The 17992-nt window shown below is 36.4% G+C and overlaps 1 protein-coding gene across 1 annotated transcript; it reads left to right on the top strand.

The window, feature by feature from the left end:
- Nucleotides 1-13336: 13336 nt before the first annotated feature.
- Nucleotides 13337-15458, top strand: LOC132559371 (uncharacterized). The gene is made up of 4 exons (XM_060223978.1): nucleotides 13337-13438; nucleotides 14230-14262; nucleotides 14462-14561; nucleotides 14976-15458. The coding sequence occupies exons 1-4, from the start codon at nucleotides 13402-13404 to the stop codon at nucleotides 15163-15165; spliced, it is 360 nt and encodes a 119-aa protein (XP_060079961.1). The 5' UTR covers nucleotides 13337-13401; the 3' UTR covers nucleotides 15166-15458.
- Nucleotides 15459-17992: the final 2534 nt, after the last annotated feature.

The following is a 17992-nucleotide window of genomic DNA, read 5'->3' as shown; positions in this document are numbered from 1 at the left end:
CCCTGCTTTCTTAAGTCCCATATGTTATTTTTTTTACAGTTAAACATTTTAATGGTGTAATATCACTACATTAATCCAAAGAAAAATCTGTAACAAGTTTTCATAAACCTTGTGATAAGGTACTAAAACTGTTCAAAATTGCCAATTTTGTTCTTAATTCAGATTGAAGATTGATGTAAGATTCACTAAGAAAATAAGAACCATCTACTTATTCCTTTAAGCTGATAGTAATTTGATAAACAGAGGTGAACATATATATTTTCAGGTCCGCTCTGGTTGAATTTTTCAATAAGATACATATGACAATGAATATTGACTTCTATGATTTACATATACGATCCATCATATATAATGGGTCTTAAACATCAATATATGTTAATAAATATATGACTGGCACTGATGACTAATTAATATAGGCTATTATTATTTACACTCATATTTTGTTGTTATTAAGTTACTGGATAACAGTGGTAAATATATACACATAATGACATTTAGTGGTATTCCAACAGAAGAGCCCTACTGTCTCCAGACAGCGCTCTAGGTATGAGCCCGAATCTAAGCTGATTGAACTCACATTATGAATTTGGTTAAGATGACAAACATTCCACATTTTCCTCTTCTTTGGTGTTGTTATCCTCTGTCTTACCTCTTTTCAGTTGATTAAGATTCTTACTGCGCGATGCCCTTACTGGAACTGTGATAGGGCCATCCCTTGATGTTACTAGTGTGGCAGACTTCACCAACTTTGCGTCTTCCAACAGAAAGAAAGTCTTTTGTGAAGCACTCCATTGACCTCCCCATGACCCGAAATCCTCCCAGAACTGGCGTTTTCTGTTCGATGTATTATTTAAAAGGAAATAAACATTGTTTTTGTATCCAATTGGAATGCTTAGCAAGCAAGCATCTGTCTCTGTTAAGAGCCCTGCGACATTTTTTGCAGTAGAGAATGTGGAATTCCCATGACTGTTCCGTTAATCGTTCAAAGAGGGGAATCTTCCTGCATTGTATCAGGGTCATTCTGAGTCTCACCCTAGTCATCTTGATCTTTCCAATCTTCATGGTTACCAGCTGTCATTTTCTCATGCAGTCTTGGGATGTCATTATCATCATTCGAGATATATTGCGTCTCTTCAAGTGATGGTGATTGCCATCGCAGTGGTACAAAATTATTTGGATGGAACTTAGTTCCGCGATGAAGGGCGCTTATCTGTGTCTACATCACAATAGCGTCTCTGGATGGCAGTGGTCGAAAGCAACGTCCAATTACACTTCTTGTGAAGGCTCTGGAATAGTTGTTCAGTGGATCTGACGGTGGATAGTACGACTGTAACGTAACTCCAGTAGCAGCAGAGTGTGCAAACATATACATTAACTCGGCATAATTTCCATAAGTAGAACTGTTGAATACAGATTCCTGTTTGCTAATGTAGATATCTCATAAGAAAAATAGGAATGCAACAGTTTGTAATTTATCCATGTATTACTTAACAGTATATGTAGTATCACATCAATGACAGCAATATTAAGAACAAAATCTTAGAGACGTTCCAACAGGTCAATTTCAAAAGCAAAATAACTAAACTTTCCTATACTTAACTTTTTTTACTCTTAATCATATCATTGTTTGATAATTAACAGTGTTATCTTCAGTATGCTAACAGAATAGGCAAACAACAAATTATAAATATACAACTATAAAGATATCGCCAAAAGGATACTAAACAAATGTTTTGATGTAAGATATTTTCTCGTTTTCTCTTTCAAAACTATTCGTCGATTTTTATACCTATATATATTGAACTCAATATACTAAAATATTTTGAAAAAAAATATATATATACACTCAAAGGTTATTTACCCATCCCATAGGAGTACGATATGTTTGCATAATAATGTTGAATATTGATCAAAATATTGTTTAATGCATAATAATACTGAACATTGAATAAAATATTGTTTAAACTAAAATTATTTAAAGGATCCTTTCGTATATCCACAATTAACATCTATTACTGTCACATGTTGTTGAAAGTGTTGAGAGCAATATTAACACTTAGACACTTGTGACAATCAATATAATGTCAATCAAATCATACAATCAATCACTTGTAGACACCTAATATTGTATGATTATGTAGGCACCAATGACTACTGTCCATAAATTATCCTGTGGCATAACAAAAAGCATTGACAAATGAAAATGTTAGACTTTTCAAAACAAGTTTAATAAATACAACTGACCACAAACAATTTTGTATCATGTTGTTATTCCATTGAGAAAAAAAAAGAATTCTACTGTGTCCATGTCTCAGACAATCACTGAACAGTTTGCTTTGAGGATACTCCTTTTGAAAAGTCAAAGGCAATTCTTTCTATTGCTTTTTTTGACTATAATAAATTTGGTTTATTTCAGTTAATTCAATGTATAAATGAAGCATTTACACCCACTAACAATTGTTTAAATAAATGTTCATTTTCTTTCTGAAGTTTCTTTCAATTGTTGTTTTAAACGATGAACAGCTCTTTATAAGCACAGAAAACATTGTCAAAAGCTGGTTGCAAACAGTTAACGGAATTGTGCAAGATTATTGTATGCATTTATTTCTTTGTGAATTGTTAAAATGTTGGGAAACATGCTTATGATCAATAAAAAGCAACATGTGGTATAATCATTGTGATTGATAAGCGATACAGTTTTATGCTAACTAAATATAATGATAGTGTAGCCCAGACAAGTCTGAACCTAAAAACAAAAATGTGGTATAATCATTGTGATTGATAAGCGATACAGTTTTATGCTAACTAAATATAATGATAGTGTAGCCCAGACAAGTCTGAACCTAAAAACAAAAATGTGTTAGTTTATTGACTCAGAATCAAAAGGCCGCGTCACATACGGGTACTTATTACCTCTCTTTACAGTCTAAGATAGCAGTCTACCGATTCTCAACAAGAGTAAAGAAAAAATGGTACCCCTCCCAGGCGAGGACCTGAACTTAGCAAAACTTAAACGAGTTATTAGATCTTTTTATAATGAAAAGACCCCATCAGAACTGTATCATACGATCCTGTCCTTGAAGAGTCACAATGCGAATGCCACTGGATTTAGAGAGGATGTTCTTAAGGCAGACATACAGTCGGCACTGAATAGATACACCGAAGATGATGAGCTTATCCTGTCGGTCTCCAAACAGCATGATGAAAGGAAGCAAAAACTAGGAGGTGCCTGCCGGATTAAAGGAAATATTGCAGCAGTAGGTTTGGATACCGACCTGAAGAAAAAATTGAGTGCCTTGCGTGTTGAAATCAATGAATTCAAAGAACATTTCATATCAAGTGATGGTGCTCATGCACTGAACAATAACACTCGTTGGGAATACAAGAAGGTTAAGCGGTACAAGACCTGTACTCAACAGAACGTAGAATATTGTAAACATCGTTACAAGTGTGGAAGTGGGGGACATCTACAGAGAAGCTGTCCGCTGAGGTAACAGGGAAACGGACAGGGGTCAAACTTGGAGGGGGAACGTTGCCCCAGAAATATTGACTAAATCCCCCTGTAATAGTGGGATTTTCATGGACAATATTTGTGTAGTATGTGAAAAACAACAGCTTGAACAGGTAAATGGGTTGAAAGTTTGTGGAGGTTGTCATGGGGCAAAATATTGTACTGTAGTGTCAGCAAGAACATTGGAAAATTCACAGTAACACTTGTAAGGCTATACAGTATTTAGGAAAAAGGGTAGATAACTTTCATGGAGAGACATGTCCAGATTCCAAGAACATGGATACAGTGTATGAGTTGAACGCAAGGCAGCGTGAGAAAATTTGCAAAGTAGTTGGTGAGAAGAGTGTCGTTAATGTGAAATTTGATGGCAAGTCATGTGATGCACTATGGGATACCGGTGCCCAGGTTAGTGTATTGGGTGCTGATTGGTTACGATAAAACCTGCCCGAAAAGCGATTAATAGGTTTGGTTGAGTTATTTAACCATGATTTAATTATCAAATCAGCTACTGGAGATGAAACACTTTTTGAGGACTGGGCTTGGTGTGGATGTGACCCTTGGAGACTGTTCAAACATTCATGTACCTTTTCTTGTCAGCAGGTGTTATTTTGATAATCCAATATTGGGGTATAATGTCATATCACATTTTGTCGATGATGATGCCCGCTGTTCTTAGAAACAGGAAGGTAGGTCCAGTCCAGTAAAGGTAAGTGGTCAAAAGGTCGTGATACCCTAGGGGACAACATAGTCTGTCAGGTACGGTCACAAAAGGTATTAGGAGGTGAATTAGTTCTCTTCAGTCTAGGTAGCTCATTAGTATTATCAGATGAATTGGGTAAGGGAACTATAACATGTGTCAAAAACACAGTTAATCATAGTTGTAATGGTAATATCGTGTTGTTGCCAGGAATACAGCTCGCAGAGGTATCGTCCATTAAGTCGCTGATTACACTAATATCGCCAAATGATGGGACAACAGATTGTGATAAAAACCCAGGTAAGGATAACACTACGAATGACATATCCACAACAAAGCAAGATGTCCTGAACAAGGGAGACTACCAGTCAGAGTTATGGGATCCACCTGTAGAATTCGACACATCAAGGTTGAATCTGGATCAACAACAATGTATTCGGCTGAAGGAGAAATGTTTTGCGTTTTCCAAGAACGAGAATGACGTGGAATCTGCAACCAGCCTTCAGATGTACATTGGTTTGACCGATGAGAGTCATGTACAGCAGCCATATCGTGTTATACCACCACCACTATACCGAGAGGTTAAGAATTATTTTATTGACTTGGTGAACAACGGTTGGATTAGGAAATCTTCATCCCCATGTTCAAGCGCCTTGGTATGTGTTCGCAAGAAAGATATGAGCCTCAGATTGTATGTGGATTATCGCGCCTGAAACCAAAAGATAGTTGCAGACCTATCCAAGAATTCAAGAATAGTGTTGGAAAAAATGCATGGTTTACTACGCTTGATCAAGACAATGCCTACCATCAGGGATATATGAGTGAAAAGTCTATTCCATGTACAGCTTTCATAACGCCATGGGGATTGTACAAGTGGTTGAGAATTCCTTTAGGCCTCACCGGAGCGCCAGGTGCCTTCCAGGAATTTATGGAAGAGACGCTGTCGGACCTACGAGATGAAATCTGTATTCCGTATCTCGATGATGTACTGGTGTTTAGCAGAAGCTGTGACTAGCACCTTGAAGATGTACGTTGGGTATTAAAAAGACTTGCTGGGAGTGGAATAAAGTTAAAACCTTGTAAATGTGCTTTATTTCAGCATGAGGTCCGTTTCTTAGGACAGGTCATTTCAGCAAAGGGATGTCGTATGGACCACAAGGATATCCAGGCAGTGAGCATGCTGAAAGAAACCAACTTCTGATGGAGAGCTACGGAAGAAGTTTGGATTGATTGGGTATTATCGTAATTATATTTCCGATTTCAGTCGTCGGGCAAAACCTTTGATTTGTTGAAAATGGAAGGAAGGGGAAGATCCTCCAAAGGGAATAAGAAGAAGAAGCAGAAAGTCTTACTACTGCTCCAGTTATGGCATTTCCGAAAAGTGATTTGTGGTTCATTGTGATGCTTCTCGAGAGGGGCTGGGGGCTGTACCAAGTACAAGGAGATGGTAAGTTGGCTGTTATCGCTTAAGGTTCTAGAACGCTTACCCCTGCAGAGAAATATAATCATTCCAGCAAGTTGGAATTCTTGGTTTCGTGATTTTCTGTACTATGCGCAATATTTTGATGTCTATACAGACAACAATCCCCTTACCTACGCCTTAACTACAGCAAAACTAGATCCACAAGGCAACGGTGGGCAGCAAAATGAGCTGACTTTAAGATTCATTATAATCCGGGGCGATGCCTTATCCATACTTCCACTGAACATTACTGACTATATGCAGGAATGTACAAATACTTCAGTTGTATAAGAAGTTGTTGTTACCCAGATGACTGAATGTGCTATGCCAGTTGGGTGGTCACCCAATATATCATCGGCTTCTGCGGAAAGTAGAAAGGAGGACAATGACAACTTAGCAGGTCTGTTGTCAGGGACGTCATTTACCAGACTGGATTTAGCCAAAGCTCAAGACCAAGATGACACTGTGAGGTAACTGAAACGATTGCTAGTAAAAAGCAGCTACAGCAGCTACAGCAGTTGGGGACAAAGGTGAAGTTGTGGGTTCGTGATTGGGACAGGTACAGTATTGACAATGGACTGGTATACCATTCATGTAAATTCACAGATGGAAGACAAGTACGACAACTCTGTCTTCCTGATGCGTTCTGTCGTTTATCGAGAACTTCAAGAGAAATGGGACATTTGGGAACAGACCGTGTAGTTGCCTTGGCTAGAGATAGATTTCATTGGATGACTAAAGACATTGGACATTATGTTAGGAAGGTGTGTAGATGCTTAAAAGACAAGAAACCCAATGTGAATCGGAGGGCCGAGTTAAAATTTATCCATACAAGTTACCCATATGAGCTCATTTCCATTGACTTCCTACATCTTAAACGTTCTAAAGGAGGATACGAGTATATTCTAGTGATTGTCGACCAGATTTGCGCAGGCGGCGTACGCTACGAGATATAAATCTGCCAAGACAGCGGCTGACAAAATCTTTAACGATTCCATCCCCAGATTTGGATTCCAGCTCGCCTTCACCATGACCTGGGTCTCGTTAGTAGTACAGTGGCATTGTGCACTCCAGGACCACACCTTATCATCCATCTTGAAACGGACATCCTAGGCATGCTTCGTACTCTGTCTCATGATCAGAAATCAAACTGGAAGGTGCATCTCGACCAATCGTCCATGCATATAATTGAACAGAACACAAAGTAACCGGATATGCTCCATTCTTTTTCCTCTATCGACGTTCACCCAGATTACCCATAGACATATTATTTGGACTACCGTGTGAAGGTGTACCAAAGACTGTTCAAAGCTGGGTTGAGGGATTAAAAGAGGCACACGCATTTGCTCAGAAGAGGATATTTAGAACATAGGGGAAGTCAAAGGAGTACTATGATCGAGGGCTGAAAATAACTGTCCTGAAACCTGGTTACCGTGTTTTAGTTGGGAACATATCGGAGAGAGGAGGACCCGGAAAATTGAGATCCTTTTGGGAGCGGAAAGCTCATGTGGTGCAGCGGAAAATGTATGGAGACTCGCCCGTATATTAAGTGAAAGCAGAAGATGACTGTGGGAAGATAACGATATTACACTGCAATTTGCTTCTACAGTGCGTCAACTTGCCTTTTGAGAGAAAAACTATGGTTACAGTGAAGCAAAAGTTCTAGAGGAGAAGAACTCTGAGGACAAGAACAACTTTAATTGGTAAGGATGAATTCAGTTCTGGAAATGGCTGAAGCTCCGATGATGCATCAAGACCTGGTGACGAGTTCCACACCCAAAGAGCCTGTGTACCTGGATCTGTTTGCCCCGGAGTTTGTGACAGGAGACTTCTCGTCGAGTTACCATAGCGTTCAAGAGGATGATGTGCCTCAGGATGGAGAGGATGTTGAGCATACTGTTCCACTAGACGAATTTCAAGATGCAAATTCAGAGTTGAGTGAGGGAGACCCAAACTATAGCGAAGAGAACACTGAGGAATCTGGCGGAGAGGGCGAAACAGAATCTTTCGAAGCCTTTTTTTTCCACTTGCCACAACAGCACATTATGACAGTCAGTTTACCCCTACCGGAAAAAAATTGCGGTAAGGTTCAACCACGAAAAGGACCGAAAAGGAGTTAGATATGACGAAAATGTGTATTTTAAGGGCGTTTCCCGCGAAAAGGACATTGTTTCGCTTTTATTACATTACACAGGACACATCTTTAAAGTTACAGCGAAATTCTATTGCACGGGTTTAATTTTCGACTTTTTTAAAGTCATAACGATGTCTTACGGCGGAGAATTGGATTTGCTCCGTCAGTCGTGTCACAAAAAGGGATGCTAATTATCATAAAGGAGATTGTCATGATGTGCTGATATAACATTTAGTTAGCATTATACTGTATCGCTTGTAAATAACAACAGATATACCACATGTTGCTTTGTATTGATCATAAACATGTTAATTTAGCACCCTACAGGCCAGTTTCGCTGTTGGGGTGAGCGTAATTAAAACACGGAAACTGGACCGGACCAAGAAAGTCCGGATGAACATAAAGGCATTATAAAAAAATGTCCAAGATCCCATATTTTCCAACGTTTTAACAATTGATAAAGAAATAAATGCATACAATAATCTTGCACAATTCAAAGTTGTTCATCAAAAGAGGCGTGGAAATGTGTCACCTGTACAAAGGTATTTAGCGATTCTGAAGCTAAAATGCTGGAATGCCAGCGTTGTGTTCAGCACTTCTTTATATATTGCCTGAATAAGTCAAACGTGGAATACAAGTTTCTCTAGAGCACTGACTCTATGTGGTTCTGTGGTATTTTTAGGGAACAGGTAGAAAAGAATATCTTCACTGAACCCAAAATTGAAGAAAGATGCCAGTCAGTTGTGCAGGCATATGAACAAGGGATCATTTCTTTAAAGTAGAAAATCGAACTTAAAGTTGATGAGGTAAAAGTGCAGGAGTACGCAAGGAGCTGAACCAGGTAACAAACAAAGAACAACTTCAAGATAATGAAGAGATAACTGCAGCAAAGGAAAATAAATATGGAATGTGTACTGTCAAATATAAATAAGAGGAAGGTCAGAGAAAATAATATTGTGATTTATAGTATACAAGAGGTCCAGTCAAATAAAACAGATGAGAGGAAAACGAAGGATGAAGAGTTAACTAAGGACATTTTGAAAACATGCAGGATCACTAATCCTTAAAGTGGTTAGATTAGGCAAATTTGAGAAAACCCAAGGGAATACCAATGAAACTGAACAAAGTAGGAAAAGAGGAGGGAGGCCAGTTCTTGTATCACTCAGCAACAATGAGCTGAAAAATGAACTGTTCACATACGGTAGAAGAGAACAAGTAAATGAGGATTGCAAACGACATGAGGGAAGGAAGGGAAAGGTGGCAAAAAACCTCTTTCTAAGGGGAAGTCGCTTCTTTCGTCTGTACCACTTCCAACTGTTGTGGGTCTGCCAGACCTTGGTCTGGTTTCCGCAGGGCCGGTGTCCGGTGGGAGGGTTTAGACGTCCCGTTACCGGCAGGCGGTCTGGCCTCTTTTCTCACACAGTCGAAGGAAATTACTCAAGACAGTTGGGCCTTTTCATATAAAATTCATATAAAATGGGTAAATTACAAACCAATTATGTATTATCATTATATATGTGTGTGTGTGTGTGTGTGTGTGACATTTTGATTTGTTTATACTCAAATGATACACAAAGTTGTTGGTAGACCCATATCTGAATTGTACATATTTATACAAAACAGTGTTCTGCTTTTATTTTTATTGTCAATACTGTTGCCAATAATTCAGTGACGATATCAAAGTGCGTTTCTAATTTATTAATACAGATACTTGTTTACATAAACATAATTTATACTCAGTGCTATTTACTATGTCCATATATATATCATATTGACAATTAGTGATATTTGAGATCAGTAAAAGATAAAATATGGCATCGAAAAGGTTGGTATTATTAAGATATTGATGCCAAAACACAGAAAGTGTTAAAATGATTACTATATATGTAAATACATATTCTTTGCTTTTCTTCATAGAATCATTGTGTTTCATAATATCAATGCTTTGTTCTGAAAAAGCCAATGTTTCAATATAGCCAAACAGCATCATCTCTTCTTATTTTGTTTGATAAAATTTGCATACACCACATGCATGAAATATCACCTGTAAATAATATGTGTATAGTTCAATGCTAGAAACTTGCAATATTGACAATATTTTCATTTAACCACTCAAGAAAACTATTATCATTCATGTTGAATGCAATAAAAATTCAGAGATCTTTTTTTTAAAATTTTGATCATTCAAATCACTAACTAACTGACTGAGCAGATATTAAAGATAATAATCAGGTGGAAATTGAACAATAATGCATTGAGGACATTATAGTAATTCATGTAAATCTTGGTTCTGAAAATGAAGTTTCAATAGTGTAAAATTTAGTAAAAGATAATTGTGTTTGGTATATATATGTACATCCTCAATAGAAGACATAAAAAATAAGTTTAACAAATCCGGCTTTCCTGTATCCGGTTCTAATTTTTGTCACCGCCTTCAGAATTATGATGAAGAGATGAAGCCCACAAGACAGTTCTTCATCTCTTTAAAGTCAATAATTTGTATAACAAATAAATTTGTAATATTCAAAAGTACAGAAGAGTGTCCTTTTTTGTTTTGGAATATTGTATAGCAGTCATTTTCAGCAATAAACTGTACTTTTCGGGTCCGTTTTCGGTTGCAGCGAAGAAATTCAGAAGGCGATGATATGACTTTCAGACTGTTGATTTATAAGTCGAAAATCATAAGAAATAGATTAAACTTCATTTGTATATTTCAAACAGGGTTATTAAATACATATAGATAGTATCCTCCGAAAATTCGTTATCAATCTGCCCAGTTTTCCCATTAATGATGTTCTTTTCGTCGACTGACGCATCGGCGCTATCTGCGTATGACGTGACCGAGTGAAAACACGATTTTGCATGTTAAGGAATCAATGTTCACCTTTGATATATGTTGGATGTATTATTTATGTGCTAAATCAGTGATGTAATGGTCCTTTTCGCGGAGAAAATCTCCCATATCTAACTCCTTTTCGTGGTTTACCCCTACCCGAAAAAATGTCGTAATCAAACGATATATCGACAGTACCGCCAGGATAACCAACGAGAGCTACTAAATCAGTGTGATGGAGTCAACTTTATTTGTTTTTAGCATTGTAAATAATCACAGACCTCAAGAGAGGGTGAAAAACTGGAAAATACAGAATTAAACAATTTGTTAAAACTTTAGGAGTAAATATAGAATGTGCGGCTTGAAATTAAACATTTTATACTAATCACACTAATCTCATCTTTTAACTTTGAGTGGTTTGTATATAAATGTACTATGTAATCCGGTTACCGTAATCGGGGGCAAATAAATTTAGCATCTATGTCAACCTAATCTAAATTGTTAAACTAAATCCACTATTTTAGAATTACACTTTGTTAAAAGAAACGACATTATGATTAAATATTCAAAAGCATGTTATAAAAAAATAAACGAGCAGTGTACGACGGACATACCGAACGGATTTAACCTGAATATCTATTTTTAAATCTAGGCATTAATTATTACATTGCAGTGTATTACTGATAAACTGAATTTAGCTGGAACCAAATATTTGAATATAAGCTGATATTAGATGGGAATGATATAATATACTTACACGATAGTTACCATAAGATGTTTTGAGTGTCAAGAAGCATGCACGGTGCAACTATATAACAAAAAAGTGATAAAAAAGGAGATAACTCTGAGTACAAACTGAAAAGGAAGGTAGCAAGACAGCACAATCAGACTTAAAACCAAAATTGTGGCGATATGGGTCCTGTGACCAATATTGATCCATTCGCCGAACAAAGTTTTGGCCCCATAACAACACATGAGCGCCTGAGTAGTGCGTCATTTTCTCTCGAACTTATAAAAGGATGTTACGTATAGGCTTACGATACCGCTTACCTTAACCTTGTCTGTCAAAACAAATGCACGTGGTTCCTTAGGCGGGCGAACGACACACACAATCGGGCGATCAAAAACACTAACGCAGTTGGTACGGAATGTTTCTAGTTCAGTGAGACGCCATTACTCCTGTAGCAAGTGTAATAAACGGGCTTACAAAGCCACCAACGGCTCCAGATCCAGCAGCAGAAAAATTGTCCAAAAGTATTGTAAAATAAATACAGTTTAATAATAAAGTTACGTTGCAAATAAGAAGAAAACTGCTAGAGAAAATTTTTAAAAAATCAATATGGCGTCGAGGTGTTTGAAAAATGCTGCTGAAGTGGGGTTTTCAATAGCCCCCAAGGGCAAACTGACCCCAGGTCAGACAAACGGGGATCACCGAAGCCCTATAGGGGCCAATTATACTGATCAATAAGTGATCACCTGACTTAATTACCATACATACGTTTACATATAAACTGAAACATCATGTACATAATTGCTGCTATCTAGAAATGGAAAATTCACAATAGGAAATTTGAAATCATCACGTTTACGATACCGATTGATGGAAAGCTTTGCATGATTGTTTCATTGGAGATCGAGTTAAGCGGCAGTGTCTGCCCTATCCCCGCCTCCAATTCTGGCGGGTATATACGACGGACGTGGTGTATAGATTTCTTGTATTTGAATCAAAAGATAAATTCGGTCATTTTTATGACTTCGCCTCTTTATGTTCAGTATAATCCCACAACTACATATTTGTTTCGCCGTTCAAATCTCTCTTTAAAAAAGTGGAATATGATAGTATACATAGTTGGAAAAGAAAAGTGCTCCTACGTGATAATTTTTTATCAAGATTGGTATAAATCAACATACCATTAATTGCACCTCTCGAGTAAAACTGTAGATCTGATTTAATGCTAAGAATATGAATGATAAGTTTTTACAAATGTTTGGTTGAACAACTAGACAATCCAGTCATTAATTGCTTCTTATATTGATTCGTGTGACGTTACGAAATCCAGTACAAACGCATCATACGTGTACCGGAATAATCTGTTATTATTTTCCTTCTAGACCATTTCTATACCGTAAAAAGTTTCACGAACGGACCTTCACTTTCCATTAGACTTTGAAGAAACGAAGGTTGAACATTGCTTCAAATTTAATGTACTCATTGTATTTTTGGTCATGCGCAAATAGTAATTAATTTCAGCAATGCTAACACTGCATGATACAAATAATCAATAAACGCAGGAAAAGCGACATTTTGAGTTAAGGTTGTTATCTTTTAGAAACATGTCTGTATTGTCTGTTTCCGGCAAACATAAATACAATTTATTCGGATCAGCTAAGTAAACTTAACACACACCATATAGTCGTTTTATCCTATGTAGACTTATCCCCCCGAAACTTCTGAAATTGGTATAAGCACATCAGAATAGGTTCCAATACACTTGTAAATAGTTTTATTGTCCCCGTGTTTCAGCTATGCAGTGTGTACCAAAATAAGTAACGACAACAAACATACGATTAAGATATATGGAAAAGTGAAGAGGTGTCCACTTGACATCAACATATTTCCGGTCCAGTTCAAATAACAGAACACTATTCAATGGATACACGCCAGTCACACGACAAAATCTCATAACTTGATCCGTATTTACATCGTCAGCTTAGGGAAACACACACAAGTAGGTCTTCGCCTGTCTCAGATGCAAAGAGAAACATGCAGAAGGCGATGTTGTTCTGTTTTGTGGTACAAGGTATGGAATTTGTTACTTTGATTCTTTGTTTGTATATATATCATTAATTTTAATATGTGATTTCATTAAATATACCTTGTTGTTGTCGCCGTTTCTTTTATGTATATAAAAGACATCTATACATTGTGACATGGACGTCTTAGTACGTATTAGAACGGGTTCCATATGTGCAACAACTCTTTCTATAGAACTGATTATAAAGATGTCGATAGATCCTGAGTTTTGTCGGCTCATGCCCTTTAGATTATTGGCGTTGAGCTCTGGTATTTTGCGATTTTGTTGTGATTCTATATCCAGTATAAAACAGAGATCGCATTAATATTTGATATTCGTGTTACATGTATTTAGTATATTTGGAACTTCGGGGACCAATTGAATACAACTGATGTTAAATTAGATAAAATCAGTATCGTAATTTTTTTCGTTTATCGTTTTCTTAAAAACAGTTTTTTTCCTAACAAAGTGGACTAAGGACCAGCTAACATTTAGTTACCTTCTGTCTATCTACCCATCTCTTAACTTTTGAGTCATTTGTATAATCATCGAGAGTACTGATGTTAGGCATTGCTGGTCGCCCTTTATTATGTGTAGTTTTCTCAAACGTGCACGCCACGTTTCATTCCATACACATGAAGTTGACGTTCTTCTGATATTTTCATATCTATGAAATGTATTGAATTACGAGGCTAATGCACCTCCCGATCTAGAATTTATGTTACATGAAACATATATCATATCTCTTGCAATGCGTATTGGTTTCAAAATGTATACCTGCCATTTCGTCATTTCAGTGACTATACTGTCAATCGAAGGAAACCCACATTGTAAGTATGAAAAAACGCACTCAACGAAACAAAAAAAAATTAATAAATGATAATAATAATAAAAAAATGGTTGTAAAAATGAAGAAAGATTTGGTTATGACAAATTCCCATATTGAAATTAGAAAATTGTCGTAGATTTTCTTTTTACATAAAATGGGGCGATATATTTTATCACATGTTCTAATATTTCGTTTTACAGCTGTCTGTCCCGGTGGTAGAAGACCAGTACACTGTTTTATTAACCCATGTGATCTACCACAACTGAAGTCTTGTAATAACAACCCCACATTGGAATGTCGGTACGTTATCATCAATAAACGCAATAGGTTACACTGATTTATATTAATGATATAAAAATACTGAATAAAATTTTGAATGTACCGATTATCCAACTTGTATCCGAGTTTCGCAAAAGTATGCTTAAATGATACGCGTTATCCGAAAATTAGCATAAAATTAATGATTGGAAAAAAATAAAACAAAAATATGATTGTTCCAAATACGTTATCAAGACGTCCTAATTTTGGACGTCATTGTAATTCAACCATACGTTCTTTTAGTGTGCGATGTAATTTGTTGCATATGTAAGAATAATGTCACGAACAAATAAGGAATCAAAAATGATTTCCTTCGTCACACTTGTATGGAATTTTGTGACAATATGTGTAAAATTTCAGGTCACTTCTAACTTTGTTATATTCATATTTCAACAGTGCCAACTACTGCAAAGGTTGTGAACATGTAGAGTTCTATGACGTCACTGGTGTTAAGGTCAATTGCAATGAAGGCTATATTGCCCAAAATGACGAGCAACAAATCGAAGATGTCGGTGAACCGCCAAATTCAAATGATTGGCCCTTCATGGATCTGTACTTAAGTATCCGGTCTTTATTTACGCCTTAAAATTGATTTAAAGGACCATGTTGAGAGACATTTTCAACTGTATGCAACATTCGGACAAAATGAATTAATATGAAAATTAGAAACTGTAATCAGGAATGTTGTTCAACCTTGTCGGTAACAGGAAGACGCAACTCAGTGACATAAAATCCAATAGATAAGCTGACGTCACTGTATTTTCAAATATGTATAAGAACGTTAAACACGACAATACTGCCGCTGATATCGATATTGTATGCATTGCCTCGAAATTAAATGTTAAACAGCTTCCTCAACCAAAAAAAGAAAAACTAAATAAAAATACAATAAATCAATGTATTAAGGTATTATGATTTCTTTACTTTCCTCGAGACGAGAAAGTCCCTATCAATTAAACAATTATATAGGGGTCTCGACTTCGTCTTGTATAATCTGATGAAAAAGCACAATTCTGGGACTAATTTCTTGATATTTGAACATTGGTGAATAGCAGTCAATCAATTGATTACAGCACCATTTACTGAAACCCCATTCGTCATGAATAATGCAATCAATGTGACCTGTGGTGTCTTCGATGTGACTACAGTTCGGGTTACGTTATATTTTTACCGAGTTGTTTCTTGGTGACAGAACAGCTGCCTCCCTAACACCACTGAAAGAAGGACTTCACCCAACAAACCTTTCAATCAAACAGGACAGAATCTAGCAACAATATCCTTAATCACCCACTATATCTCTTAAATAAGGCTCTTAACATCACTGACAAGGAATAGAAGAACGAAACAAGTATATGATCCCCCTCCCATATTCATTTGTACATTTCTTTTACTGAAAGACATTGCGAATTGAATTTCCAGAAATATTAGCTATCACCAGGGCATTTCTTAATATCATAATTACATTACATGTAATTTCTTACATGCTCGCCCACATACACAAATAGGTTTACACACATATATATATATAATTATCTAAATTCATCTCTATATATAAATTTATATATATACACATATCTAGGATACAGAAATGCATACTTGTGCAGACAGTAGCACTAAGACTGGCGTGGAGCTGATTTAAAATGTCACTGTGATTTCGTGTCCATAGTGTCCTGTCATGATAAGGAAAACAGTGTATATTGAGAGATATGGACAGTAAGAAGTTGCTTAAATTTCTTAGTTTACAACCTTCCTTTTATAATGTAGGACATCAAGAAAATACCAACATGGCAATAACTTAAACCGAAGATAAAATATACGTTTATATACCCTTTAAAACGTACAGGCAGTAAAAGACCAGGCGTCGTAGGAAGGTTAGCGCCGTCTTTTTAATAAATTTGAAATGTGAACAAAGTCAATATAGAGACTCGTGAAGAAGTGCCGGTAGAATTGGTGCTTCGAAAAGACAAATGTCTTTTGCTTCATACCAGCAACGCAAATTGCACAAAAGACACACAAGTGAATTCATTCAATTTCATAAGGAAGTAGACAATATAAAACTGATAGGTAAATGAACTAAAGGACTTGGACAGGACTTTCTTACCATTGCTTTTTAATTAGAGACTATATATTTTTGTCTCACGTATGTCATTCAAACTGCAAGAGATTTCAAGACAAGCAGCGTCAACGTTTGTACGTGAAAACATGAGGGGTTCTATGATATTCTGCTGTTTCCTGCTAGGTAGGTTCTGCTTCATTAAGTTTGTAAAATATTTTGACGTAAGATTATCATTATTTGATGATTCAGTTATCCACTTATTATCCTCTTTTTCACTGCTGCAAATTTTGATAATAAGAGATAAAACACATCAGATGTCACAGGCGCTCAAATGTATAATCAAGTGAAAATTTGCAATGAAACAACATTGGATCGAATCTTTACTTTTAAATATGGTAAAATTGTAACTGTATTAAAACACTTTCTCTCCAGCTGTGTAATTCATATACATGTAACTGCTAAGCACTATACCACAACGATGTAGAGTGACATATTATGCTCCGGGAAATTTTGAAATTCCCTATATAAATACTGTGTACAATCTTCTGTTAGATGATTTTATACTAATGTTAATTTGAATTCAAGGTAATTGCTGTCTTTCTGTCTTTCCAGTGAGACCCAAGCTGAAGTTGTTTTTCCAGAAATTCTAGTCTAGTGATTGTTACAATTTTGTTAGTCCAAGACATTTCTATACGTGCAAATGATAGTTAGCAGCGAGGAAATTCAAGAACCAATGCATTACTCTACAATGAATGAATGCTGTAACGAGAGGAGATGCTAGCATAATTCTTCAGTGAATAGATGCTGTAATGATGTAACGAGAGAAGACGCCAGCATTATTCTACAATGAATTGATGCTGTAACGATGCTATGAGAGGAGATGGCAGCATTATTCCACAATGAATAGATGCTATAATGATGTAACAAGAGGATATGCCAGCAATATTCTACAGTGAACAGATGCTGTAACGATGTAACAAGAGGATATGCCAGCATTATTCTACAATGAATAGATGCTATAATAATGTAACAGGAGGATATGCCAGCAATATTCTACAATGAATAGATGCTATAATAATGTAACAAGAGGATATGCCAGCATTATTCTTCAGTGAATAGATGCTTTAACGATGTAACGAGGGCATATGCTAATAATATTCTACAATGAATAGATGTTGTAATGATGTAACGAGAGGAGATGCCAGCATTATTCTACAGTGAATAGATGCTGTAATGATGTAACGAGAGGAAATGCCAGCATTATTTTACCGAGAATAGATGCTGTAACGATGTAACGAGAGGTGATGCCAGCATTATTCTACAGTGAATAGATGCTGTAATGATGTAACGAGAGGAA

This window comes from Ylistrum balloti, unplaced genomic scaffold (assembly GCF_031769215.1).
Source record: "Ylistrum balloti isolate Yb309-2 unplaced genomic scaffold, AGI_CSIRO_Ybal_v1 Utg370898, whole genome shotgun sequence".
NCBI lineage: Eukaryota > Metazoa > Mollusca > Bivalvia > Pectinida > Pectinidae > Ylistrum > Ylistrum balloti.
The sequence above is the reverse complement of the archived record's forward strand: the minus strand, read 5'-3'. Positions and strand labels throughout refer to the sequence as shown.

What these genes read in the sequence shown, in the direction of transcription:
- LOC132559371 (XM_060223978.1), top strand. Translation starts at nt 13,402, where the DNA reads ATGCAGAAGGCGATGTTGTTCTGTTTTGTGGTACAAG. An exon ending in GTTCTGTTTTGTGGTACAAG is followed by an intron (nt 13,439 to 14,229) that starts GTATGGAATTTG and finishes TCGTCATTTCAG; the next exon opens with TGACTATACTGTCAATCGAA. An exon ending in AACCCCACATTGGAATGTCG is followed by an intron (nt 14,562 to 14,975) that starts GTACGTTATCAT and finishes ATATTTCAACAG; the next exon opens with TGCCAACTACTGCAAAGGTT.